We start from the raw sequence: 27240 nt of genomic DNA, 5'->3' as shown, positions 1-27240 counted from the left end.
CCGATCGCGACAGACATGACAAAGTAAGTTCAAGACGCATTTTTATGATGAAGTAGTATTTCCCAATTATACACATACTACATGCAACAGTAGATACTTTTTAAGGGAATCTGTAGTCCATACTAAAAGTAAAAAGAAATAGTATGCGATTCAGAACGCAGGGGTAGTCTGCCTGCACCCTACCTTCCGTATCAGTTCAATTTAGTGCTATTGTTCATTGTTTCCTGAGTAAAGTTTGCTAATGTCATGACCGTTTGCCTGAGTTTTCTCCTGCTCCTCTATTGTTTACTTGATTTTGACTCCTCGCTGACATTTTTGGACAGTGTCTCTTGATCTCACACTGGTGTTGTTGCCTGTTTTAGTACACCTTATCCCAAGTAAAACTGGGGCTAATTGTAGCTGATATTAGCAAAAGCCGAATATATATTGTTGCATAAACTGACACTTGAGTCAGTTTGACATGAAAACATTGTCTTAATTTGACCACTTAAAAGGTAAATTTTTAAGGTGCTGCAAATAAACCATTGAACTGTAACTGAGTACATTTATTGAAAGCATAATTATTTTTATAAAGTCAAATTTTTTCTCAGATGTAAGTGATATCATCATATCAGCCCTTATGTGTGCAGCACATTATTTCATTCACTGGTAGAGTGTAGTAATTAACATGTGTGACTGACTAATTGGATTATCACTATACATTTTCAAATCCACACCAGTAGGTTAAGCCTGAAGCACACGTGTTTGTGCATGCACACAAGCCCATCCTGGTCCTTGTATTAGTGAACTTGTGTGCGCAATATGCAAATGTAAGAATGCACAAATGAGGGTGTTGGTGTGCACGAGGGAGGGGATTCAGGCAGTGAGGCACTAGAGCAGTGAGCACACAAATTCCTTTTGTGTTGACCTGAAACAAGTTTGGACAAGTGTGTGTTCTCAAAGATTTATATCAGCCTTTTGGAGGGCATCTTCAAAGTATTTTGTGAACAGGTATGTGCAACTCTATGTTTTACTGTTCTGGTTTGATTTTGTTGAATTGGACATTCCATTAATCATACACTGAATAAATTATAATCAGTTAAACAGTTACTGATTCTGAACAGCTGAGCTCCTTGTGACCAAGTTTTCCTTATGCAAAAATGTTTTTACTATTAAAGTATATCAAAGTAAATGACTGCAAAATGTGTAAAGAACTGTGCCAGCAACCATGACTTAGCAACAGAACTAATTCTAATTAGGGATGATTGTGGTTGCATTTATTTAAATTAATTTGCTTTTTTTTTTTTTGTCAAATGCCCTCGGATCCTAAAACCACCTTAGGACACATCTGACCCCAAAAAGGAGGGCCAGTTTATTTGTAAGGCCCATCGCAGATGTATTTTTAATGACGATCATGGTTTTGCTGTTCGTTTGATAAAGTGAGGCCCCTTTGTAGATAATGAGCAAAATATTAGCCTGTTATGTAATGAAGTTTGAAGCCGCAATCTCTTGCAACCTCATATTTAACCAAATGAGAGAGTTGGCGTAAGCTTGGTGAAATTCTGCCAACTTTTTCTGTTCATCTTAGAAAATAAAACGACATGTTATAAAAGATATTATGCTATTATTTTCTTGAAGCAAATGTGCATGAAGGAAATACTTCATTAGGGCATGTTAGAGTTGACACTCAAAGTAGTCAGATGGTATCAATGATATAAATGAGTGGTTTGTTCCACTGCTGTTGCGTTGCAAAATGATTGCATTAATTGTCTAAACTTGCTTTTTCAACACAGTCTAAAGTTGTGGGTGAATAAAACGGTTTAGGCAGAGATTTTCTGCAGAGTTTAAACGGTTAGATCAATCGGCTTTTCACTGGGACAAAATAATCCGTTTCATGCTCCATTTCTCAAAGAAACGTCACGGGGAGAACGTGGTCAGTAAGCATAGCAGCATATTACTGTGTGCTACCTTTTTAAATTGCATGGATGTTTGTCAACTATAGCATAACAAGGCCAGTATAGTTTACACAGGTCAACATATATAGTCAGTTGTTTTCTGTCTGAGATCTGTTAAGATGCATGCAGTACATATAAACTCAGTTACTGAGCTGAAGTTATTTCTCATTTGGACAGAGTAATAACTGTGTGGGAATGCCAGCTACCCTCAACCCCCATCTCCTCTCCCGCTCGTGCCTTGTGAGAAAACAGCCAGTCTGACATCAGCCAGGGTACATTTCATAATAGGCACTGAATGAAGCATTCTGTGTGAGCACTAATAAGCTGCATGGGGAGCTGGTGTATGACAACACAAATATTTCATCATATAAACATAGAGCAGGAAACAATCCATTTTATCTGACACAGATTTTTTATTTTAGGGATAGTAAACAACTTTTTCTACAGTGGCAGGTGGTGGAGTGCACTATTGTACCAATGACAGCCCATATATAGCACTCAGTGAACACAGTATGCAGCTGGTGAGTGGTTCCCCAAACCAGTGTCTGTCAGAGCTCTGTTACCTCATAGTTCTCATGCTTATTTACCCACATTAGGTCACATTGTTCTGCTCTGGTAACTACATCTTCTGCCATTATTCTGCCATGTCAGGCTGTCACTCCTGATAGTCTCCACATGACTTATTTGTCCATCCGTCCCAGTTTATCAAAGGCTAGTCATCTCCAATGCTGTGGTCTGCATTCCCCTTAATGATCAGTCACAGTGTTGGAGTCCAGCCTAGGCAGAGTGGCTTGGCAAAGATCACCGTGGGTGGGAATGGGAGTTTGTCAGGATGCAGGCTGGACAGAAGTTGTGTGTGTGTGTGTGTGTGTGTGTGTGTGTGTGTGTGTGTGTGTGTGTGTGTGTGTGTGTGTGTGTGTGTGTGTGTGTGTGTGTGTGTGTGTGTGTGTGTGTGTGTGTGTGTGTGTGTGTGTGTGTGTGTGTGTTGGGGGGTTGTACACATGTTTCTATATCCTTGTGTGGAATAAAACTGAATACAAACCAACCAATGGGGACATGTGTCACTATGGGGGCCAAAATTGAGGTCCCCAGGGGTAGAGCCTGCTTTTTGAGGTTAGAATAAGGTTTAGGTTAGGGTTAGAGTAAGGGTTAATATTAAGCATTGAGTTGTGATGGTTAAGGTTAGGGTAAGGGGCTGGGGAAAGCAGTACATCAATTACATAGTGTTTTTGTTGTCTCTTTGGGACCTTCACCAATATAAACATCAACCCTCTCAGGACCAGAAGAACTTATGGGTTATTTCACGGGGCAAAATCATAGACTGTATATAAAAAAAGCCTCCAGGTCTGAAAAATTAGTTCAATGTGGAAGTGCTAAAAACTGCAATATCACCAAATGCCAATAGGGGTTGGCCCCCAAAAATCAGTGTCTCCACAGACTCCCATTCAACTTCTCTCATTAAATAAAATTCAATAAATTTTTTCCACAGGCTATTATAGTGTCGTCAGCCAAAGTCACCCCTTCTTATTAGTATTTTGGCAGTCCATCTGAAAATAATCCCATCATTAATTAGATATTAGACTATAAAAAGCCCCCTGTTTTAGGGGTGTGTCTGTTTGACAAGCCTGTGATGCTGTCAGGTTTCTGCAATAGATGAGTGGGGCGTTGTGTCCTAAGGTTCCAAATTAGCTCATTTCAGATCCACCGCTCACTCCTCCCAAGCTCGTCCAAATATGGTCACTTCTGGCTCCAAACCGCTCTGAACTCGCAAGATGGCGATGGCCAAAATCCAAACTTGAGGCAAAATGTTATTTCAGGGGGTCCTGGTTGAGTTTAGGGTTCGGCCTGAGAATGTTATGGTTAAGATTAATAGTTAGGGTAAATCAGCGCAGTGGTTGGGCAGTTACTTGTGATGGTTAAGGTAGAGAGAATGTATTATATCTGTAGGTGTCCCCACAAAGATGTAAAGACCAACGTGTTTGTGTGTGTGTGTGTGTGTAAGAGAGGTGATGGAAGGGCAATGATATTGAAACAGGTCAAGTCTGAAATAGAAAAGTGTGTGTATAAAAGAAGAAATATTGCAGAAGCTGGACTCCCCTTTAGTCAGTATACCCTGTAGACAATCCTATTATTATTTCAGATTGTGTGTGTGTCTGTGTTACACTGAGCCATTCCCCAGCCTGTAAGCTGATTACAGAAAGGTGTACTCAGCAGAAAACTTTATACGTTGCACATGGAGTGGTTGCAACCTTACAGCCACAGCCAAGCACAGTGTTATAAACTTCCTGCCTCCAAGAGATATCCACTTAATTGGTGGTTATGATGCAGAGCGCTACTGAACACTCTGGTCCAAAGTCCCTCATTGTTGGTAAATGAGCAGATGATTATCCTGCACAGCTTTGTAATCTCATTCATCCACCAAGATTCAGAGCAGGAGCAGGATTAACATAGGAAAATGGTCATAAAACTTCCGGTGCACAAAAGGGAGATCTTAATGTTCCATTATTATCAATTGTTGCACATCTACACTTATCAACTTTCTCCATTAATTTTTTTCAAGTTTCTTCCACTGGCATCTGAATGATTCTGATCAAAGTTATTTGTATTAAAAAACATTTTTGCAGCATGTAGTGGCTATTAGGGAAACAGAAGTTGACATCTTCACCTTAAAAGAAACACAAAATCCTGTTATGCAAATGGTAGTTGTCGAGACAGACATGAAAACCTTTTTTGCGTATTTTTAACATTTTTCCCATTTTAAAAAAAAATGTGTGTTCCTTTCTACTTGCTCTTGCCCTGCAAAACAGACTGAATGAGGAATGAGAATCCAAATGAAAACATGTCAGCATTGCACTTAGCATTTCGAAACTATTCCACAATAAATGTCACGGTGAATACAAGATGATGATTCATGCCCTTGGTAATTTGAGGACGTCATTCGACATGCACTGAAATAACAGTAAATAAAATGGGATGCCATGTTTGTTTTTCAACTCTGTTAATCGCCCTGCTGCTCCTCTTTAACCTCTGCATTCCTCTGCTTTCACTCAGACTGACTGGCTGCAGGCCAAACAACCTGACTGCTCCGAACTCTCTTACATCTACAGTCACCATGGCAATGCAGCCTATGGCCCAGCAGGAACAGGGTCCTGTCAACTTACTTGTCGAATGGGTCGATGAGGCCTGGGTGCAGGGTGAAGAGGGTGCAACCACAAGCCTCGATTCCCCTCTGCAAGACAAAAAGGCACCCAAGGCAGAACCTGAGGAGGACATAGACGTCCTGGAGCCTGAAATCAAAACTTTGCACGAGAACCAGACAGTATCAATAAACAATGATGAAACCAAAATGGAAAATCAGGAGTCTACAAGAATTAGTCAGTGCAACCCTGGGGAGACACAAGAGGTTGTGACAGAATTAGAGCAACTTCCCAAAAAAGTATCAAGAGCATTAGAGACTCAAGAGGAACCTGAAGAGTTTGTTGATCAATGTGAGGACGTTTTCCCAACTCCCTTGTCCCCCTGTGACCTGTCAACAGATGAATACTGTGAGAGGGAGGGCTTTTCCATCATAGAGGCCGAGGTGGCAGATTGGATCAGTGATGTTGAGGTCATCTCAGACCCTACAAAAAATCTGACCTCTCTTGATAGCCAGAACAGTCAGGAATGGTCAGAGACACATCAGCTCATAGTGCCAGTTGATCAGGAGATAGATACATCGTTGGAGGAAATGATGGGAGATAATATGACAGCAGATGAAAATGTTACACAACTGAACTTCTTACCACATGCAATTAATACCAGTAAAACTGAAAATAATACCTCACAGCCTGTTTACCATTCTGCCTCTGACAGCCCAGATGATGAAAATAGGGTGAGCTCTCCTCCTTTTGCTGATGAAAGTGAGGAAGAAGTGGACATTAGCATTGATATTATGTCTTGTCAGCAGCAATGGAGTACACTAGATATCAGCAGCAACCCTCTCCAACCTTCTCCCAGTGTCTCAGATGCGACTACTCCAGACCCATACTCAGCCCTCCATGCAGATCCCTCAGCCAAACAGCAGGAGGAGCTCTTGCCACAAAGCCAATGTGAACTTACCCCCAGAGGAGCAAACCAAGAAGCTGCACAACAGGTGTTTCGCGAGAGAGCTCCACCTTTGTCGTCCGTTGCCATGGAGCCGTCCAATCAGGGTGTGGCAGCTTGTCAAGACTCTGGTTGTGTTGTAGCTGTGAGAGAAAGGCTCAGCAGGGAGGGTGAAAGGACAGAGGGAGTAGACGAACAAACAGGTAGAGATAAAGGGCAGAAAGAAGGCGGACTTGGAAGGAAGAAGCCAACAGGGCAGCAACACGGCAGTGGACTGTTGAGAAATTCACAAACAGTCCAAATACAAGAGTTTCGGTCAGAGAAACGTAGCAGTGGTGTGTCACTGAAACACGGCAGGATGGAGAATGACTCTTGTGATGACAGCCAGAGTGACAGCGGAGTATCAGCAGACTTCTCACCATCCAGCACTTTTGAAGGCACCACCACCATCTCTACAGGCACTCCAGCAGCTGACTCCAAAGAGACGCCCATTGAGAAGGAGATCCGACGAGCTATACAGCGTGAACAAAGCCTGAGAAGGTCCAGAGGGCTTCCGAATCCACCCACGTCTCCAGAGTATGTTGACATACCTCTAAGAAAAAACATCCTTTGCCAGTCGCTACCTGCAAAGTCTGAGAACTATCAAGAGAAAGACAGGGAGTTTGCTGGCAAAAAGATGCAGCATGAGATCCATGAGGAGGTCCAGAGGGAGGAGGATCTGGTTAAGCTTGGGAAGGTTCCAGGTTTTTATGACAAAGGCACGGTCCGACAAATAAGAGAGAAGAAAGAGCTTTTCGAGGCCTTTCAGACACCCACTGACTCACCGATCACAATCTCAACCACAATTATGACCCCATTCTGGTCCTCTGCCATTGATATTTCAACTCTGGAGAAAAGGGAGGAAATGTCATCACAGTCATCCACTATAGAAAGCTCATATGTGAAGAGGAGAAACAGTTTAGACCTGCTGTACTCCGCACAGAACCCAAACTTTACCAAAGGATGGGATTCAACTGACTTCAGACCCCGAGGACCGGGCTTCTCTGAGGGAACAAGTTGTCAGGTCATCATCCTTGAAAATAACCTGAGTGTCCCAGCACAGAGGCTCTACAATATCAAACCAGAAGCGAAGGCCCTAACTGCTGTTAACTATGGAAATCCTTACATCTCATCATCCAGGACTGGAGGACATATGGGGCTGATGGAGAGAGATCAGGTTGCGGAGGAGGAGGAAGAACCCAAGGAGAACCCCTTTTTCAAGCTCCGCTCCTCAACTAATTTAGTTAAAGTGAAGCAGGATATCCAGGAGGCCCAAGAGAGGGAGAAGGAGCTCCGCAAGCAGAGGATCAGCCTGTATGGGGGCAGTGGAGGTACAAAAGGAGGAGAAGAAGGAGGGAGGCAAATCAGCATGGGAGGAAAAAGTCTCATGTTGTCTTCTCCACTGAATGGACTGACTATTCCTGACAGACATGGGCCGTCATCCAGGGAAGGAACTGGACCTTCAGCAGGTTAGTGCAGCTCTGAGTGTTGGCCCGTTGGTGTGTGGGTGTGCGTGTAATTGATTCTGCTCATGCCCACAAGCTCACACAGACAATGTGTTTGTGTGGAGCCTTGTGTATGGGTATGAATGTAGTTTTTATATGTGTGGCGAGATGATAAAAAAAAAAACTGAAACAGCCCAGTGAGCACATTATTTCCTTTTTCTCATGGTCAGTGGAAAACCTTAAAACAGCTTTGGAAACTGGTGTTTGCTGTTACGAGCAATAATTTTGAACCAGAGACCATAAATTGGCCCACAACAAAATAAAATTCTGTGACTCCACAATAAATGTTGCTTCTAGTTTGTCACATTAATTGCTAAGGCTGAGGCAAAGGTAAATCCTGTGTCATATCTCACCAATGTTGTGTCAGCAAGAACGGAGTGCGCCATAAGATTTTGGGATGAAGTCTAAATTCAACTTGCAAAAAGGCCATGCAGCTTGTTTTTAGTTCTTAATGTGATGACGAGTTAGGTTAGAGACAGTTTGCGTGTGTTTCACAATGGTGCCTATACCACCTGCTCAGGTGGTGATTATCAACGTCTCCACAATTTTAACTTTGCAGCCACTGTGTGCCTGTGTTATACAGCAGTGATTCTCATCCAGGGGTACTTGTCTCCGAGGGGACACCTGTGCAGGCCAGCAGTATTTATAAATATTCTGGAGTCTGAAAAGAGTTGCTCTGTGATTCGATGAAACTCGCATAATGAATTAATTGTAAAATTTTAACATGTCGCCATTGAAAGAGTGTGAAAACTTGTTTGGAAGCTAACAGGAAAAGTCTTATCACCTTTATGTAGACAGCTGTAAATTAATGGATAAGTGGGTTAAATAGTTAGATAAGAGTATTGGATAAATGATAAATGGTTATGTTGAAAATAGCCTTGATATTTAGCTCAACAGTTTAAATCAGAGATCTCCAACCCGTAGCTCACAAACTACCAGTGGCTCATGACCCGGTTCTGAGTAGATTGCGGAAGGTTCAAACAATATGAAGTGCTTCCCACACAGTCTTGGGCAGGTTTCCCAGGTATATTGATGGCTGCCCAATTATATTTGGCAATCAATTTCAGCATTTTTCATTTATTTATTTTTTAACCAGTTCCAGAGAATGACATTATCAACGCGATTCACCTGTGTCTGCTCCACACTGGTCGGTGCAGCAGAGGTTGACCTCCACCCTGAGTGAGACAAACCGAGATCACAGGACAGAGATTTGCAGGTTTCTACTATCAGAATGCTTTATTTGTGTGTACTGTGGTATTCATTTAGGGAACATTTATGTGATTGTAGAAACAGAACCCTCCACCCCCCATCAAAAACATGAAGAAATGTATACAGATAAAAGTATGCTCATGCTGTTAAATTTAAGCTGTTGTGATACAAAATGTGTGTTGAGTATCAAATGGTTATTCTTCACATACAAAAAGCCTATTCAGCTGGTTTGGGTGGAGCTCAGCTATGTGAATAAATGTTGCTAAACATGAGTAGTTCTTGGACACTTTCATTTTGTCAAAGTACCTCTCAGGGGAAAAAAAGCTGGGAGGCCCCTGGTGTAAATTAATACAGCTATGATACAGATGTTATGGATACATTTGCAATAGTCAAACATAAGGTCTGAATTATGAAATAGATATCTAAAAAATAATGAATAGCCTTCTGAAATGGCTAGCTGTAAGTATTATATACATGGTCAAATTAAGTTACTGATAAATGGGTTTACAAAAAGTATTCTGTAGCAGTGTGCAAGATTTAGTGGTATATAGTGGTGGGGTTGCAATTTGCAACCAACTGAACACCACTCGCCTTATACCCATCCAAGAGTGACAATGGTGGACACAAAACCCGCAAAAGATATGGAGACCCCTCTAAAGTCAATGTTTTGTTCGTTCTTTTGGGCTGCTATAGAAACATGATGGTGCAAGATGGTGCACTCCGTGGAAAAGGACCCGCTCCCTTTGAAGGGCTCATTTTAAGCTAACACAACACTCGTTAACAAACATAATTGTAAATATTAGATTCCATTTCTGCCAAAAAAAATTCCTCTTAAATTGTGCACAATGAACCTTTAAAATTTCTGGAAAACCTTCTGAAATAGCAAGTTATTCAGTTGAAATAAATAAAATGTAGGAATCTTGAGTTGACAACTGATTAACATGAAATACTTATTTTAACATAATTTTTTTTAACATTGGTGTTAAATAGCATCCATTTTTTAATCAGTTCAAATTCTGAGATTTGGACCATGATGGGTGGTTTTAAAGAGGCACTTGCGCTTATGACGCAGAACTGTGTTATGTCAGACAGTAAAGGTTGGCAAACACTGCTGTACAGTATGTCCGAAAATGTGTTTGTGTGTATTTTGTTTGCATGAAGGGTTGTCGCCGTTGTGTTTGTGACTGTATAAGAATGAATGAATGAGAATGTCGGTTTAACAATAAGTAACACAAAGTGACCAGGGTGCTTGACTACGGCACTTGTATGACCGCGACTCAGTGTTGCGATAGGAGCAATCGTGTACCGCTTTATACACATTTTATACACACACACACACTTTTGGTTTCTATCTCACCACGATGGTGTTCAAACAAATTTCTTTCCCTCTGCAGTCCTCTCTGTTTCTTCTCATTTCTCTCTGCTGCTTCACAATGTTCACTCTTAATTTAATTCATTGCTCACAGTGCAGTTCGCCAACAAAAAACACAGGAACATCTTTGCCTCATTGCTTTTTCCGTTCGTCCTGACGCTAATTGCTTCTGTCTCTTGCAGCCCGGCAGTCCGTCGGCAAGTCGTGTGTGTGGCCTCCAGCCCAGGCTGAAGAGGAGAAGATTAACCGACCAGAGGTGTGTCAGTGTTGCCAATCGTCCTATTGCAATTGGGCTTAGATTGCTCAGTTTTGTTTACACTACGGCTTGCTCAAGTTTCTGAAGTATTTTCTACTTAAAAAATCAACACATCCATCTTGTACACTTGATGTAGGACATGGAAATATAGTCAAATCAGCTCCCCAAGTCTCCCACAGGTGCTACTAAGAGGATATCAGGATCCTCAATCACAAAGCTTTGTTATCTACGAGTTCATATATGAATTGCAATGCCATTTTGGGGGTGTTCAACCAGCCTCTCAGAAGCATGAATATGAACACTGGGTCCAATAAAAAGAGCCCCTTGGGAGGATGTCAGCATCTCTTTTGCACCGAATATAGGACACAAATATCTGATAACATACTGAACACACAGTAAGGCGCTTATCTTCATAGATAAGAGAAGAAGGCAAACAGCCCTGAGACTGGGAAAGAGGAAAAGAGGGAGTCTGTGGAGTGGGTTTGTGTGTGTGGGTGGGTGTGTGGGAGTGTGTGTGTGTGTGTGTGTGTGTGTGTGTGTGTGTGTGTGTGTGTGTGTGTGTGTGTGTGTGTGTGTGTGTGTGTGTGTGTGTGTGTGTGTGTGTGTGTGTGTGTGTGTGTGTGTGTGTGTGTGTGTGTGTGTGTGTGTGCAGTCAATAGCAGAGAAAGAAGAAAGTCAATTGGCAATCCCACTGATTTCCATTACCTTCCTTGTGGCTCTTGCATCTCTTTGAAACTGTGTATCTCTGATTAAAGCTGAGTGCTGCTCTGTGGTTTTATCTGTCTAAATCAGTTTGGCATAGGTATACTTGGTTTTAGCTGCACAGTTCAGTTTGACATCAGCATTAGCAACGTTTTGCTCTCTTTCCTCTCCTTATTTCACGCCCCTCCTTCTCTTTCTCTCTCTACTGGTTTATCATATGCTTTATGTGCAGACTTGGTTCCTGATTACAGATCAGGAATAAACCAAGGATGGCAGGAGAAATTGGCCTCAGTTGTTGACTTAGTCATGGCAAAATATGGTTTTGCATCACAGTTGCATGAACCTCCCTTTGACTTACAGAGCTAATGATGGTAATCCAAAGAGTAAAATCCTCCTTCTTTTTTTTCTTGATTTGGCTTTTTGGTTTCGTCTCCTGCTTCCACACATCTACTCTCTATTCTCTGTCTTTATTTTTCTTCTTCTATTCTCACCACAACCTGATCAACTGTATTCGAAGGAGATGTGTCGCACTGCATGAGGCAAACGGTGGCCTTGAGATGCTGGATCAGCGCCATGGTTGAATGGTCACAATACACTGTAAAATGAGCAGTTTTATCACGCAACACAATGCCATGAATGTCACGACCTTCCTACTCTTTTACCTTACAATCACCACTTACTCCTGCTATCCCTTTTCACTCAGGCCCTCCAGAGTCCCCGGACCCCCAGACCGAAGACCCCTTTGGTGCAGCGCTGGGAGTCAGGCCTGATTAATGGAAGCGACATGGAAGATGACTGAGATGAAAAGAAGGTTTACAGAGACCTTTAGTTTCTGAAGGGGAGGGCTGAAATGAAAGCAATAAGGAGAGCAGTGTAAGGAAAGAGGGAACAGTGGTGAAGAGGAGGAAAAGCGAGAGAACGTGAAGTGAGAAAGAGGTCAGGGATTGAGGCTAGAAAGGGGGTCAGGAGGATAGAGAGCAAGGGAAATGATTGGTGGTGCACTGAAAAGCCTGAAGAGTCCTTCAGCCAAGAGAAGAGAAAAAGGAAAAGCTGGGCCCCCTATTAGGAGATAAGCACTTGGCCTGCTTCTGGTGCTTGAAAACTCTGAGACTAATGAAAGTAAAAATGCAAATAAAAAAAATAATAATACTGCGCTGGAGAAAAGAAAAATGGTTGATTTTGTAAGAACAAGACTCTCAAACCATAATGAACTAATTCATAATTCGAATAATAACCTGCTTATTGATGAAAAAAGCTTGAAAAAGAATCACCAGTTTTAAGTGTGAGGTGATGTTTTACACTGAGTTATTCATTTAATACAACTGTATAATCTAATGCAATCAGATACAACAGCAATGCAATAAACTATCTTTGTGTAGTTTAGTCTTTTAAGTTTTTATTGACACTGTCAGGAAGTTGTTCATTGAACTTGGTGGCCTTTGTAGAGGCCATAGTAAATGGAGAGTTTGTATTTGACTGTACGATGAACTAGTTATTATATCAGCAATTTTTTGTATGTGCGTGAAGAGACACAATGTTGCAAAATGCTAAATTAACACCTCAAAATGGCCAGTGCCACCAAGATAATTTCCTACAGGGGGATAGTATTTGATCACATTATCGAGAAGTTAATAAACCAGTAACTCAGTGTACAGACTGTACACCACTGAGCTGAGTCATTGCACTAGTTTTAATCCAAGAATATCTGCTTCCCCTTGTTGTTCCGGTTATTCATTCATGAATTAGTACTGAAAGCTGGATTACATGTCGGGCAATAAAGCACCTTCTTAATAAGTTTATCTGGATTTTGGAGCCGAGTGACGCCACATAATAACACAAAGGCTGCTCTGTTGTAAGACTTTTTTCAAATGATGAAATAAGTATTGTATTTTGGAATGAAACTTGATAAACAAAATAAGGTTGTCTCCTTTATTCATTTCTCTTTTTTATAACCAGGCTGAGGTGGGACATAATATCACATTCAGTGTTATAACTTGCTGACTGAATCACACCGAGTTTGATTTTAGTGAGTTAAGGTGGGTTTAAATCTACAAAAGAGGCATGTTGCTTCAGATTCTCTTTACGGATACCCTGCCTTCATTAAGGCTTGGCCTGTTTGCACTTATACCATGTAAATAGTTATCTGTTTTATGTTCTAGGTCTTCATTTGGGTCTCGCTGTTAGGGCTCAAAGACAAATGTGTCACCATGGATACAGGTTTGAAAGATCTTTGCTAGTATTAAGCAGCATAAACCCCGTGGTAGACCTTTCTGTAGGTGTAGATGAGATGAGATCATGCTTTAGTGACCTCCCAATCTCCTGTGAATAATTCATCGCCTCATTCTGACTGGTCGCAGCCCAGTGACATTGCCGGTACATTATTATAGTGGAGCCGCAGCAATTTAAGTGCTTAAAACTTTTAATACGCTTCATTTCTCATTAGCCACGTTGCCAAGCTTAGTGGCACATCAACAAAAGTCTAGTCTTGAGCGAAGAAAAACTCCTAAAAGATGAAAGTTCAACAGAAGAAGAATTTTAAAACATAGTTTCTGTTTTGTTAGCTCAGAAAAATGCCTTCAAAGATATTTTATTTATTTTATGGTCGCGCCATCACACATGGCACCCATCCAGGCTTTGTTGACTCAATAATAAGCCTATGCACTGGTCTATCACCTGCTCAGTTCCACACTCATTTCCATGATATTTCATTATCACTATCTTCCAAAGTCCTGCTAGCATGGATTCGTTGAAGCAGCACTTTGTCTGTGTTTAGATTAATGCTCATGTAATACTTCTTTGTCAAGAGAACAAAAGCATTAAGGTTGTGGAGGGCATGGACACACTGTAGGTATCTCTGTGTAGTCTTTATTTTTAGCTTATCATAGGTGTATGAATGAAATGTATGCATGCGCTGAAATGAGGGTGTGTGTGTGTGTGTGTGTGTGTGTGTGTGTGTGTGTGTGTGTGTGTGTGTGTGTGTGTGTGTTGAAATGTACCAAGTGCTTTCACTTAAGTACTGCACTTCAGTCAAATTTGAAGGAATATGTACATACTGACATTTTATCCTTATTCTTCTCCTTTTCTACATTTTACTGAGAAATGTTGGACCATAATTGCCCAATAATTTTCTAAGAGGTTTCCTGAAAAGAACTGAGTTACTTAAAAAAAAAGAAATTCTCTGAACGAAACGGTAGAAACAAAACAAAAAAGAAATGCTTAATGATGTATTTATCACTGAAAACTTTAACTGATGTTGAATTTGGCTCAAAGATTCAATAGGTTGAACTTGGACGTAATTAATTGATTTATTAGAAGTTGATTGAACACTGCTTCTGTTTCCAATTAGAATCTATTTGACAGCTTGAGTTATTGAACAACACTGATTTGTTTTTTATGACAATTTTTCATGAAAAAAACATAGGATCACCTTGTAAAATACAATCAGTTGTTGTAAATCAAACTACCCAGCAGTGTATAACAGATTTAAAACGTTGCCTAGACCAGCTACTACCTTAAAGTAAACTTTTGAAAAGAAGGACTGAGTATTTTTTTATTGTGGTATTGAGGAATGGACCTGCATACTTCCTCCATTGCTGTCTCAAGCCATATCACGTGAACTTTGTGGTTGTTGTCATGGAAAACATGACCTTATATGTGCCAATGAATCAGTTTCATATCCGGTTTTGGGATCATAACTCATGTGGCCACTTTAATAGTGTATGTGTTTGATGCTATATACTCAGTCCCTTAGTCTCTATGTTTCATATGTGTGTGTCTACTGTCAACAGACAACAGAAAGTATTTAGATATTATTATTCTGATTTCTCCCCATGTGGGCCTTTTGTGTAACGTATGATTGGTGGGTGTGTTCTGTTGTTCTGATGTTTGCGAGAGGAGGGGATGAAATGGTAGAGCTGAGTCACATTAACCTTGCAGATTTTATTCAGTCTGTATTTCATTTAATGCAGAGGAGGAGTGGACTTATTTAACACTTGCTCAGTCCAAACACGTCTCTATTCATTACCATAAATTCCTGAACTCTGATAAATCTTGTTTCATGAAACAAATGACAAAACTTTGACTGGGAGAGAATCTGCTCTAAATCACTATTATAATTAAATCTAATTATAATACTTTCTAGAAAAATGTTGAACTGATTTGTGTGACAAAAAGAAATAAGGCTACCAACTAGCATTTTCTGAGTTGTTCTAAAATAAGAATTTTAATTAATAAATAATTTATATTGCATTTTAAAATTGAGATACTGTCGCAGTGGATTGCTTCTGTGTAGCAGTAGATAGTCCTTATAGATGTTTCACTCATTAATGTCACATACTTTATTTTTTGTGATCATCTTTTAAAAAAATTTAAACAAAAGTATGAAGATGGTTGAAGACATATTTTGGGGATTTGCTCAGAAAGTCAGTGTTTGGTATCTTGTACACAGACCAAAGTAAAAAAACAAAAACATGGATAGTATAGAGAACATTGAGAATAGAGAAAGTTAAGGCATCTATTTCACCCCTCTCACAACCTATAAACCATAATATTACTTTCTGCTCTGCCACCATTTACCCCCACCCTCACCATCCTCCTGCCCCCCTTTCCATATGACTTTGTGGATCAGTGAATCACATAATATTTACAGTGAGAATTTTATAGTCGATCCTGTTCCCAGTATCAAATATTTAATGTTTTTGCAAGATGCATACCAGCTGCTCAGCCATGTATGTTAGCTGTATCTGATAGCTATCTTTCTGTATTGATCAAATTTGGAGACATTGGCAAGAGCGTTCCCATGCAATTTGTAACAGAAATGCAATTTTCATGTTTTAAATTAAAGTGAAGGATGCAGCACGCGGTCCTTGGTTAGCAAATATCTGGTCAAAAGTTGATGATCTTTTCCAACTTTACATTTAAACTTGACAGCTGTGAGATAGGATTTGTTTTGTGACGCTAAATGTTTTCCTATTCTTAGTATGCAGCAGGTTAAAAAAAACTCCTAAGTCTGTTGCTCAAATTTTTATGTATATTTACCTGAACAACGTTACACTCAGTAAATCATTCGCTTTCGCCCTTGTAATATTCTGTAAATTATTAAAGGAAGTTGCATTTCTGAATGTTCCCATGAAACCACTGACAGATAAGAGTGATCAGTTGACAATCAAAAGGCCTTGAGCAAATGTGCCTGAAGTAGACAGAATATGGTAGAAGTAACAGCATATTGTTTTGCCATAATCTGCGCTGAATGCTCAATATGTGTTGCTACTCTGCTTAAACGCTAGTTTAAGTCCTGATTTACTAAATTAATTAAGCGCATTATATCACATTAAAATATGAAACTGAAACAGCTGCCAGAACTTTCAGGGTGAAGATGAAATGCCAACATCATTCAACTGTGTTCGATTTCAGCACGCACTGTCATGTTCAGTCTCTGCATACACTCTTCTTGCTAATACATTGGAGACACAGCATGGGGTGACATTAAAAGGGCAATTATCCTGAATATCCAGTTGACGAATGTCATTTGATATCAATGTGACTCATAATTCAGTGTCACGTGCAACTAATTCATGTGGTTGCATATTAAGGTGCCACTTGAGTTCATCAATATGTTGAACTCCCATAGGCTGAGGCCTCTTATTATTTTGTCTCAAAGAGATTTATGCCTAATGCTTTTATCTGGAGTTGAATATTTCCACTGTGAATGCATGTGTTTGATGTGACCACACAGGAAGAGTAAACTATGACTCACACATAAATATGACTGGGACAAATCAAGCAGACTTTGCAGCCCTTACATTGCGCTCTATCCTCACACCTCATGTGTGTTTCCCTGTGTGTATGAACAAGAGGTGAATAAATACATTCCCTGTGTCTATACCAGCCTCTGATCAGCAGCTCTGTGCTGCTGTAGAGGCCAGTAAATGTAATAAAACTCAGTGCTAATGCAGCGTTGACTTTCTGCTGCTTCCTGAAGTGAAATGACAGCACTCTCTGTTGAGTTATTGTCCACCATAAAAACCATATAAACAGGTGGGAGATGTGTCTTCCTCTTGAGTCGTTTCACTTTCTTACTTTTACACAGCACTGAAGTCTCAACGCACTCACTCTCAGATGAGGGCTCACACTCAACATCTTAAGTGTTGGTGCTTGTCCAATTATCACATGGCAAAAGATGAACAACAGATACTGCTTTGCTTAATTCTTGTCAAGGTCACAATGTTACTCTGAATACAGGATCTGCTTGACATCAGCTTGATAAATGATCATCTTTATGTTGTTCAGCAATGTCTTTGTGCCATTGATTTTGTTCATAAACAGCGCCCTCTGCAGACTATTTTGTAAAACTACAGCCAGTCAGTTTAAGAGTCTGTTTTTTTCTTCGTTTTCCCTCACAATCATAATACAGGTACGTGAGTATGAAGCCAGTTTGTGTGACACATCATAATATCCTGACCCGAGTCCAAATTATGTTTTTTAATTACTTTGCCCATTTAAACCAGCAGTCTGAAGTTCTCACGCTGGAACAGGTTTACTGTCAAGTATAAAGAGGACCATGTTTTGCTGAGAAATCAGAGGTGCAAAATTAGTAATCTGTTTTGAAAACTTTTTTTTTTTTTTAATTGAAAGACCTTTTAAAATGAACCCTATTTAACGGGTGCAATTTGTTTGAACAGGTGTATTAATGTGTGTTTGTATGTGTCATGGTTTTGGTCTGTGTGCTTGTTTTAAGTTCAGGTTGTTCCCTGTGTCTCTCACTCCATCGAGGTCCCCTGTGTATCTTTGTTTTGTGGTGGGCTTTGTGTTCTTGTGTTTTTTCATTTTGCCTGGACTTTTTTTTTTCCCACACAGTAAGTAAAGTTCTTTTGTTGCTTTAAATCCTCATGTCTGAGTCATGGGTTTGGGTTCTTCCTCCTGCTCAGCTGACAGTATGAAGGCTGGTCTGTGTGCATATGTAATACAAATCTATTGTGTTGAACTGATGAGCTGCATATTTATAGTTAATTCCCTGCTTTTATGTTTATATACATTTTTCTGTGCAGTTTTGTATTTTCCTTGTAAATCACTTTATAGTCTTGGTTTTGATAGTATGTGCTTGATAAATAAACTTTATTAATATAAATATTTTTACTGTGAGAAAATGTTTAAAACTCTAAGTGCAGTATAACTTTTTACATATTAGATACGATGCTGGCATATACTGCAAATCTGAAATTTGTACTATTAAATAAATTATAACATTAGCCAAAGTGACTGAATATGTGAGTTATTCGTCAAAACAATTTCATCTCTGGCCCATTTTTTTTTGTGGTTAAAGCAATGACATCTGGGCAAACTCAACCTGCTGAAGAAGACCTTGTAATATAATCGAAAGCTCCAGAGCAGCTTTTAAACAGTAAAAAACACTGAGATTAAAACACGAGATTGTTTTGTCGACTGCTTTTTTTTTTCTTCAACATCATGAATAAACTTTGAAGCTTAAATAATAGAAAAAAAAATACACTCTGCACATACATATGTGATTTAAAAATAAAAATCTGTATGTATTTGGATTCATTGGATCAGTTACAAGTGAGATAAAGCAAACATATCCTGTCAAATTACACATGAAATAGGAACACAGGATGTGGCCTTTCCTGTTCTGCTGTGTAACTCCAACTGATGCTACATTGATAAACTATGATAAAGTGTATACACATGGAGAGAAGGAGGGAGAGGAAAGAAACATTTCTAATGGCTCGGGGTTGTAAATGTGGAGAGAGGGTTCCAGACATGTGATCTGAAGGCTGTCTCAGTGTCCCCGCTGGCACACACCTGCACATAAACAAACACACAGAGACAACCTATTAAAGATCTGAGCCTGATGTCGCTTCCTGTGTCATGTTTCATATTCTACCACTGCTTTCACTGCTAAATATGTTTTCATGTTTCCTGACAAAAACTTGCCAACAATCTGGTTGTCAGGGTAAACACAACTACAGCACATATCTTCGGTATTTCATTGCCTAGTATCACCTCCATCGCTCCCAGTATGACATCCCAAAGATTTCACCATCATCATTGTGCAGAAAGAAAATCAGTTTTTAGTCTTAAAAAATCAATGTTTTGTTAAAAGTTCAACAAGGAATATTTTGTCTCTCATATCTTGTCCTTTTTCTTCTTTTGTCACTTCTTTTTTCCCACGTCAAAGTTCTCATTCACAAATTTTGATGTTACCAAAACTCATCAGGTCTCTCTGCTTGCTATCCTCCTGCCAATCAGTCCATAGATACTGTTCTTTAACAATAATTGCAGTTCTGTAATTCTGTCTTTTCCTCTCCACCTTCACTACCCAGACTCGTGTATGAAGCTGCTTTGCATCAATAAAGTCAACAGAACATAATAAAAGGAGGCATAATCAACAAAAACATAGCCTTGATCCTGATGAAATTATTGCTCTTTAAGTTGAAGGTAAGACTGGGACACTCCAGTTTGCTAATAGAGACACATTAACGCTTTAATGACAGCAGGTTACCTTTTTTTTTTTTATCAGCTGGTGATGGCAGCGATCTGTCCTTTATGAGATGTCTGCTTACAGTGAACAGAGTGAGAAAGACAGAGCCTGGAGAGAGCCTTTAATCTAATGAGAGCCCTTCATCAAGCTCATTAATGAAAGTGATTACAACTAATGAGAAGCACGCTCAAAAGCTGCACAACAGTACTAATGAGGAATACTGTATGTGTGGGTTTGAGTTGTCAGTGTGTTATGAAGGGGGGTTGTTTGTTGATTGGCAGTGATATATATGCATGTACACGTATATGTGTGTGCCTAAGTATGTGTGCCTAAGTATGCATATATTTGTTTTTGTTTATAGCAAAGGGTTCAGGGATGTTTACTGTTGTTTAGTGAGTTTACAACAGAGACGTAGAGGCCACAGAAATGCCAGAAATTCCAAAAGAAAGAGGCAAACTAATGTTATAGAGCGGCTCATGTTCTACCTCTTATCTGTGTCACAATGAATACTCCCATGAAGTTTTGCTACTGCAGAGTCTAACATGCTTAAAGGATAAGTCTGGTGATATTCAACATTTTTCTTCTTGTCAACAAACCCAATCAAAAGACCAAAATCAGAAATAAATTGACCCTGCTAACAAGTATGATCTGTGTATCTGAAGCCTGATTCCCTTATTGTGATGAACATGGGCACTACAGTAAATTGTAAGTCAATCAATACAAAGTCCTCCTAATGTAAACAACTCAAAATACCAAGTTTGTGATAATCAGCAGTTTCCAACAAATATACTATCTACTCCCGTTTTAGTAACACTTGCAAGAATATTATCCAGGCCTCCCTTGTTTTTGTTTTTAAAGGAATAAACTATATATTAACATTTATGTCATCATTTTTTAAGCTGGGGGCTTAAGCCTAAGATCCTCGGGGTCAGAAAATATGACACATGTTCTGGTTTTGGTCTTTTTCAACAAAAAGCGAGCTAACCTTCCTTTGAATTCATAAACCTGAGACAGACAGGAAAGTATGAAGGAAGGCTGTTTCAAATGTAATTTTGTTTGATAAATCACCTTGAGAATTTTTTTTTCTCATTAACTAGAGATCCAATCAATAGTTATTATTTACCTGAGAAGTGAAGCTTGTGGGCCCAAGTGTAAGCTCTGAAAACAAACAAACAAACAAACAAGTAGGCACAAAATCAAATACCAGTAGTTGTTTCAGTTTATCTCTTCATTAATGGACTGTTTTTTCCTGAAAGAAATAAGATGAACTGAGAAGTGAAAAATTTGCAAGAAATTGAGATGAGGAAGTCTGTAGAGAAATTCTCACCAACAATGTGGTCTGTAGCATGAACTTGAACCCAGAACTGTGCTTCCTTCCTAAAACAGACAACACAACCATATTTAGTGTTATGAGCTCAACACTGTAATCCAATAATGCATTGTATGTACTAAGGTATTTGAAAATCAGATCTATAACCTCTAAATTGTGAGAGTAGGATTAATAAAAAGCTATTTTGTATCTCTATGAGCACATTATACATTTAATACTATATATCATATTGGATCAAAAACCATGCAAAATTCTAAACTGCTTATTTTAATGCCACTTAATGAAACTAGGATTACGCTTCCCTCTTGAAAGAAATATCTGCTTACATGGTGCTTGGTGAAGACAAAATTATAAATTCAGTTCAGTGACTAAAAACGAAAAGAAAAAAAAACAACCTTTTCTTCTTCTCTTCTGCTGCTGCTTTCACTGTAAAGAAGTGAAAAGAGGAGAGTGAGAGAAAACAATCTGTTTCAAATAGGAAGACAATCGTGGCAGCATAAAAGTATCAGTGAGACAGTGGAGAATGTGGTGTGAAATACCTTTCCTGCGTGCCACTATGACAATAAGTGCCAACGAACAGAGGAACAGTACCACGGCAGAGAAGGAGCCCAGTACAAGAGGCCAGTCCACACCTGACAAATTTGCAGACATCACACTGGCTATTATTATCAGATACAAAAAGGATTGGGAGATATAAGACTTTTATTCCTGGTTACTGGAGCACAATTCAGGGTAGCACCTATTTAAATTGTTTAGTTATGAATTGCCTTGAAGCTCTGACAGCTGCTACTTTTTTTTATTTGGCAGCAAGTCCAGAAGTAGCAGTTATGAAATAATGGCATGCTTGTAGACCTACCAGGTGACGATGGTGGTGAAATTCCTGAAGGTTGAAAAAGTAAGAAACTGTCATATTTACTTTAAAATTACACTGAAGCCAAATCACCCACACACAGGGATTGCAAATCTGTACCTCTGGTTACAGCTAAAGGGATGCTTCGTTCGGAGTAGCTCCATTTCCTCGCAAGTAGCACTTTGTACTGGCACTGGTACAAAGCCACTGAAGTGTCCTGGACAGGAACTGGGAAGGTGGCTTGATGGTGGATCATTTTTGCACGGTGAGTGATCACAGGAACATTATTATCAGCCAGGTAGAGGGAGAACACAGCACCGGGGTATGCAGGAGACCCCGTGCAAAGAAAATGCCCCACATCTGTCTGCTGTTGGAGAACAAGGGTTGGAACTGGCAGCCTTTCTGGGAGCACATAAAATCAGGGCAAACATTACTTGCATTAAAAAATAATAGATTAATCATTGGACAGAAACAAATCTGGAACAAATTCTCTAATTAATTAAAAATTTAAGCAAAAAAATGCAAAACATTTATTGTATATTTTGTTTATTAACGGTCTCCTTTTTTGGCAATGTTATTCATATGTTTAGTAATTATTTAACTGGAATATTTTTTGTCTCAGGTGAAATGATTTGTGGTTTAATCCAAATACATGCACCAAAATTAAACAACAAAAAAAGGTTAAAATCGTAAGACTTAAGAGAGGTTAATAAGGTAAATGTTAATGAAGAAAAGTTGTTGTCTGTTGAGCAAAAACTCACCTGTAATTGTGACTTCAACCACATTGCTGACAGTTGAATTAACCAATCCTATTTTTTTGGTGATCTGGTAGAGGCAGGTGTAGTTGCCCTCCTCTCCTCCCCTCACTGGCCCCACAGTGAAGACCCCTGGCTGTGGTTTAGGGTTTGATATCTGACTGGGCTGAGGCTGCAAGATAACAGATGTCAGCCCTGCTTGCTCTTCAGTCCTCAGCAAAAGGAAGGTCACTCTTTTGTTGGACTGGGACTTGGACCTGGACTGGCGTGGATGAGTGGGGACTGTGCAGCTGAAGGACAGTGTGTCCCCACGTTTCACCCCGCCTGAAGGCTGCACAGACAAGACTGGAGGGTGGAGAAAGGGAATGCTACAAGTAGGGTCAGCTTCTAAAGAACAGAAAGAGAGATTAAGAGTAAAACAATTATCTGAAAATATCATTATTTTGCTTACAACACAGGTAAAATAGACAGTAATACTGTCAACCTTGGTTTGCCAATGTGCTAACCAGACTTCCCTTTATAACCGTCAACCGTAGAAGCCAGTACACATTGTGTTTGGTGTTTTTTGTGTGTGGGTGGGTGTATGGTTTCTATATGAAGTGCAGGATGTAACTACCTCTATACACACCCACAGAGCGGAGGACAATAAGAGACCACAGAGAGCACCTGCATACAGCAGAGTGTTTTGGGGGTTGCCGAAGACCGGATGGGAGTGTTTATTATTTTATACCACATGTAGGATCACTGCTGGGTGCAGATTGAACACATAAATTGTAAAGCAGCATCTTAGATGACATCTGGCTCATCCCCATACTGAACCACTGTTATGTAGATTCTTCCCTTTTTCATTAATAATAAATTGATTGTGATATATTTTTTTCAACAAAGCCATGAAGACTGTTTAATTGAAATACAAGCAGGCAGATACATGTTCATCTGTTTTGTTAGAATCAAATCAAAGAATTTGATTTTTAGTGCATCACATGCAGCGTTTCTTAAATGCAATATTGAAAACTTACAAACCTTTTAGGTGCTCCAGTTGCAAATAGGGACTGAATGCACTGTATCGGCCTTCTTGGTTCTTGTACAGACAGCAGTAAAGTTCACGTTGGCCTGAATCCCATTCTTTCATGCTGACAGTGAACTGAACTTCCTCAGCATCAGACTGCAGGTCCTGAGAGTCCACCTCAATGAAATGAAAAAACAAAGAAGGAATAAAATCACAGCAGTCGCCCAAGACACTCCAGAAAATATACTCACATCTTAAAACAAAAGTTACCTTCTCTCTGAACCGGTACAACATGAACAGAAGCCCACGGTGACCTTTAGAGGCTCGACAGACCAGGACCACTGAGTCCTTTGACTTCAAATAGATCTCCAAGGCAGGTCCTGGAAGACTGGGAGAGGAAGTGGAAGCTGAAAGTCTTCCTAGGAAATAAAGACAAAGATAAAACATGCAGAAGGAATCAGTTGAGTTTCACAAATTCCTTCCGCAATTGAGCAACATGCCAGTTGATCATCAGATGTGCTGTCAACACTATGTGGTGACGCTCGCTTTGTACCAAGCTGTGTTTACAGCTGAAAAAGAAAATTTTCTGTGGTAATGATTTACAATTTTAGGACAATTGCACTTTTACAAAACAAATTCTTTGAAAATGAATATATTTTTTCCTGCCAGAAATATACTGTAAAGATTTTTTTATGTTAGTTAAAACAAAAGAAATTATGACAAAAAAACGGTCTTACCCCAAAGTTGTAGTGAAGCCAATATCAGAGTGTATATCCAGGGTGATCGTCCACCGCTGACAACCTGCATCCTCGACACCAGAAGGAGACTGGCTGTGGTAAGGAAAACACCTACAAACATCTGCTGCTCTCGCTCTCTCGCTCTTCCTCTAACTCTGTTTTCTTTATTCATATGACATCCTTTTGAAGATGAAGCAGTGGGGGAAGTCAAACCTGTAAACACACTTCCTTTTTTGGACTGCACTGGCTGGATATGTGGCAAGATGGGAATAAATATCTGGCCTGCATCGCTCTAAACCACACACACACACACACACACACACACACACACACACACACACACACACACACACACAAATCTGTGTCAGAACATTAATGGAAATATTACCAACCATGTCATTTGATGTTATGAAGATGTGACAGGTGTGCTTGTGCTTAATAATCCATCTCAATTAAATTGTTTACAAAATTTAAGTTGAGCTTCAACTCAACATCAGAGAAAAGGTTGATCATGAGGATTTAGTTCTCTGTGATCGAATAGAAATAAATACTAATCTGATACTGTTTGTTTTCAACTATTTTGAGTTAAGCAGGTCCTTGTGACAGTTTCACAGTTGCTGCCAGAGTTCCTATGAATTTCATCCTGTCATTTTCCATCTGTCCACCAGATGTCCCCGTACTTTCTCTCCTGCCCAGCTGTAACCCCTGACCTCCTGGTCTTGTTTGCTCCCAGTTCGTCCATTATCCAAGTCTACGGTATGACAGGGTGTTTCTGCGATATTGATATTCTCAATAAAATTAAAATAAAAGTATATTGTTAATTTTAAAACATTCATTTTCAATAAAATGTGTTATAGCTTTCAATTTCGGCAAAGAAAGTTTTCTTCAAATATTCAGTGAAAACAAACAAAACCGCAATCAGCTCTTTAGTTGTTAAACACGTTTTTTTTTTTTTACTGAGAGTGCAGCCCAGTATTACATCAAAGCATGTAATACAACTGCCAGTCCGCTGAAGGATACCGTGTCAGTGTGGTGCTTTGACTCGCTTCGGTGAAAAAAGTAGACGTAGGCCTACATCATGGTCATGCAGACATGTCGGTTGGAGGGATTAAATCGTAAATAATCAAGGGTTCAAATCCAAAAGAAGGTCATTTAAATTTCTTTAAAGAAATCCTTTTAATAACCAAGTAGTTTTGGTGCCTAACCTTAACCATCTGGTTGTCCATGCCTGAAGGTGACTCAAAACCGTGACACTGACACGCTGTCCTTTAGTGGACTGTCACGTGTATTATATGTTTTGGTATGATGGGTTGCAGTGTTCAGGTTGATATCATTCATAAAGTCATACCATTGCTGCATAGTATGATGTCCTTATTTCAACAAGTCTGAATAATGCTTTCATCACAATATCATTTATTTTTGATCAAATTAGAAATAATAATGATAGTATCATGAACGATACAATATGGAACACCCTTCTGTAAACCTAAGATTAAATACAGAGTAGAACGAGCTTGAATAACTATTATTCATTTTAGGGGGTGATCTGCATCTCCTCAAAACATAAGGGACATGCTTTCTAAGAAAATTGGCCTGAAAAATCAGTTTTAGAATCTGCAAAAAAAAAAAAAAAATTGTAAAAGTGTAATAAAGGTTGTAAAAGCCACATCTGTTGATGGAAGAAAAGAGGAATTTGCTAATTGTAACCAAAACGTAGGTAATTGTTAGATGGAACAAGATATTTATAAACTGTTTCATCAACTACAAACTTGATCCCGTTAATCCAGAAAAAGTCGCGTCTCATTATTAATTCAACACAATGAAAATGTGGTCTACTAATTTCATTGACAGTAAAGTCAGAGGTAATAATGAGAAAACGTTGTCATCAGATCCCTGAGGGGTGACCTGCCTAACATGTTTTCTTTTAGAGCCTTTTGGCCTCTGTATGGAGAGGTCAGGTGAGACAGTAGTAAAATGAAACATCTGTATTTCAGGATTCATACTTATTTCAAAACCAACAAAACCAGGTTTAAACAATTGTTAAAAACTGCTCTTTTTCATGATGGAATTTCTCCTAATGATTTTTCTTGAGGTCTTGTTCATCAAACTGACAAGCTGAGTCCAAAGAAAAGGAGAAGTGTACCCCGAAAGCTCTCTGTCTTGGGACCGTCTGTCCACCAGCATCACTCCTCCTCTCGCGTGCAGCAGCCATCCATGCATGCGCAAACTCTTGTACCACACGCGCGCACGGCTCGAGCAGCTTTCCAAACAAACATGGTGCAGAGAGTGTGGTCGTCGGGGTAAAGCAGTCAAAGTAATGGATGAAGACTTCAGCCCTGAGCCGGTTCATTTGCTGACGTTTGTGAGGAAACTGAAGGAGGTGTTTGACGTCTGTGACGAGGACTCGGACGGTTTTATCCGCCTCGAACGCCTCGAACAGCTGGGAACTCAGTTTGGACAGAAGGAACAGGTGAGAACATGCGTGGTGGAAATGAGGGAAAGTGCAGTTTTTGTTGTTGTTGTTGTTGCTGTTTAGGATAAATTTGTTAAATGTAAAAGTGAAGTAAGGTGCTATACAACACCGAAGAACTATAACTAAAAAATTTTTTTTTTTTTTAGCACAGGAGGCTAATTGGGAAGAGCTCAGTTGGACCCGTGGCCACAGCTGAGGTTCTTAATTAATATTTTCCATGTCGGTCGGAGCCAAACAGAGGGAAGTTTTTGTTCCACAGCAATTTAGCCAGCTACGGTAACGGTGTGTGTGTGTGTAATAGTGCAGCTACAGAACAGCCTGATGATCCTCAAACTCTCTGACCTGAAAGTTAGTCGTCAAACAGGACTTGTGCTTTGCTGTAGAAGCAAAGTAACTTTAGGAATATACTCTTCGTTTTTAATTTGACATCTTTCTAAGCACTCTAGTTGCAGGTCAAGAATTGTCTGTTAGACAGATATCACACACACA

At 39.7% G+C, this 27240-nt stretch overlaps 3 protein-coding genes across 4 annotated transcripts in view; 2 read left to right on the top strand and 1 right to left on the bottom strand.

Moving 5' to 3' along the window:
* Nucleotides 1–355: 355 nt before the first annotated feature.
* Nucleotides 356–12998, top strand: misp3 (MISP family member 3). Its single transcript, XM_069697292.1, has 4 exons — nt 356–990; nt 4986–7525; nt 10325–10398; nt 11804–12998. Exons 2-4 carry the CDS (start codon nt 5047–5049, stop codon nt 11897–11899), a joined length of 2649 nt encoding a protein of 882 aa, XP_069553393.1. The 5' UTR covers nt 356–990; nt 4986–5046; the 3' UTR covers nt 11900–12998.
* Nucleotides 12999–18621: 5623 nt separating this feature from the next.
* On the bottom strand, nt 18622–24383 carry LOC138620269 (uncharacterized). Its single transcript, XM_069697318.1, has 11 exons — nt 24279–24383; nt 23812–23960; nt 23556–23718; nt 22539–22919; nt 21898–22179; nt 21784–21807; nt 21467–21559; nt 21323–21353; nt 20925–20974; nt 20721–20755; nt 18622–18918 (listed from the first exon to the last, which is right to left on the bottom strand). Exons 1-11 carry the CDS (start codon nt 24346–24348, stop codon nt 18835–18837), a joined length of 1362 nt encoding a protein of 453 aa, XP_069553419.1. The 5' UTR covers nt 24349–24383; the 3' UTR covers nt 18622–18834.
* A 2173-nt stretch (nt 24384–26556) lies between these two features.
* Nucleotides 26557–27240, top strand: part of rab11fip4b (RAB11 family interacting protein 4 (class II) b) — a 58048-nt gene continuing 57364 nt past the window's right edge. For both annotated transcript variants that reach the window (XM_069697296.1, XM_069697295.1), the window contains exon 1: nt 26557–26748. In XM_069697296.1, the coding sequence (XP_069553397.1) occupies nt 26596–26748 (153 nt within the window). In that variant the 5' untranslated portion in view covers nt 26557–26595. The remainder of the gene's footprint in view (nt 26749–27240) is intronic.

This window comes from Brachyistius frenatus, unplaced genomic scaffold, assembly GCF_029030835.1.
Source record: "Brachyistius frenatus isolate BFR_SWC_R1_liver_20210118 unplaced genomic scaffold, ASM2903083v1 Contig_23, whole genome shotgun sequence".
Lineage (NCBI taxonomy): Eukaryota > Metazoa > Chordata > Actinopteri > Embiotocidae > Brachyistius > Brachyistius frenatus.
This window is presented reverse-complemented; position numbering and strand designations above follow the sequence as displayed.

Coding starts and splice junctions, on each gene's coding strand:
- misp3 (XM_069697292.1), top strand. CDS start 5,047: ATGGCAATGCAGCCTATGGCCCAGCAGGAACAGGGTCCTGTCAACTTA. Junction 7,526..10,324: donor AGGAACTGGACCTTCAGCAG/GTTAGTGCAGCT, acceptor TGTCTCTTGCAG/CCCGGCAGTCCGTCGGCAAG. Junction 10,399..11,803: donor AGAAGATTAACCGACCAGAG/GTGTGTCAGTGT, acceptor CTTTTCACTCAG/GCCCTCCAGAGTCCCCGGAC.
- LOC138620269 (XM_069697318.1), bottom strand. CDS start 24,348: ATGCAGGTTGTCAGCGGTGGACGATCACCCTGGATATACACTCTGATA. Junction 22,180..22,538: donor GGTTGAAGTCACAATTACAG/GTGAGTTTTTGC, acceptor ATGTGCTCCCAG/AAAGGCTGCCAGTTCCAACC. Junction 18,919..20,720: donor CCACAAGCTTCACTTCTCAG/GTAAATAATAAC, acceptor GTTTATGTGCAG/GTGTGTGCCAGCGGGGACAC.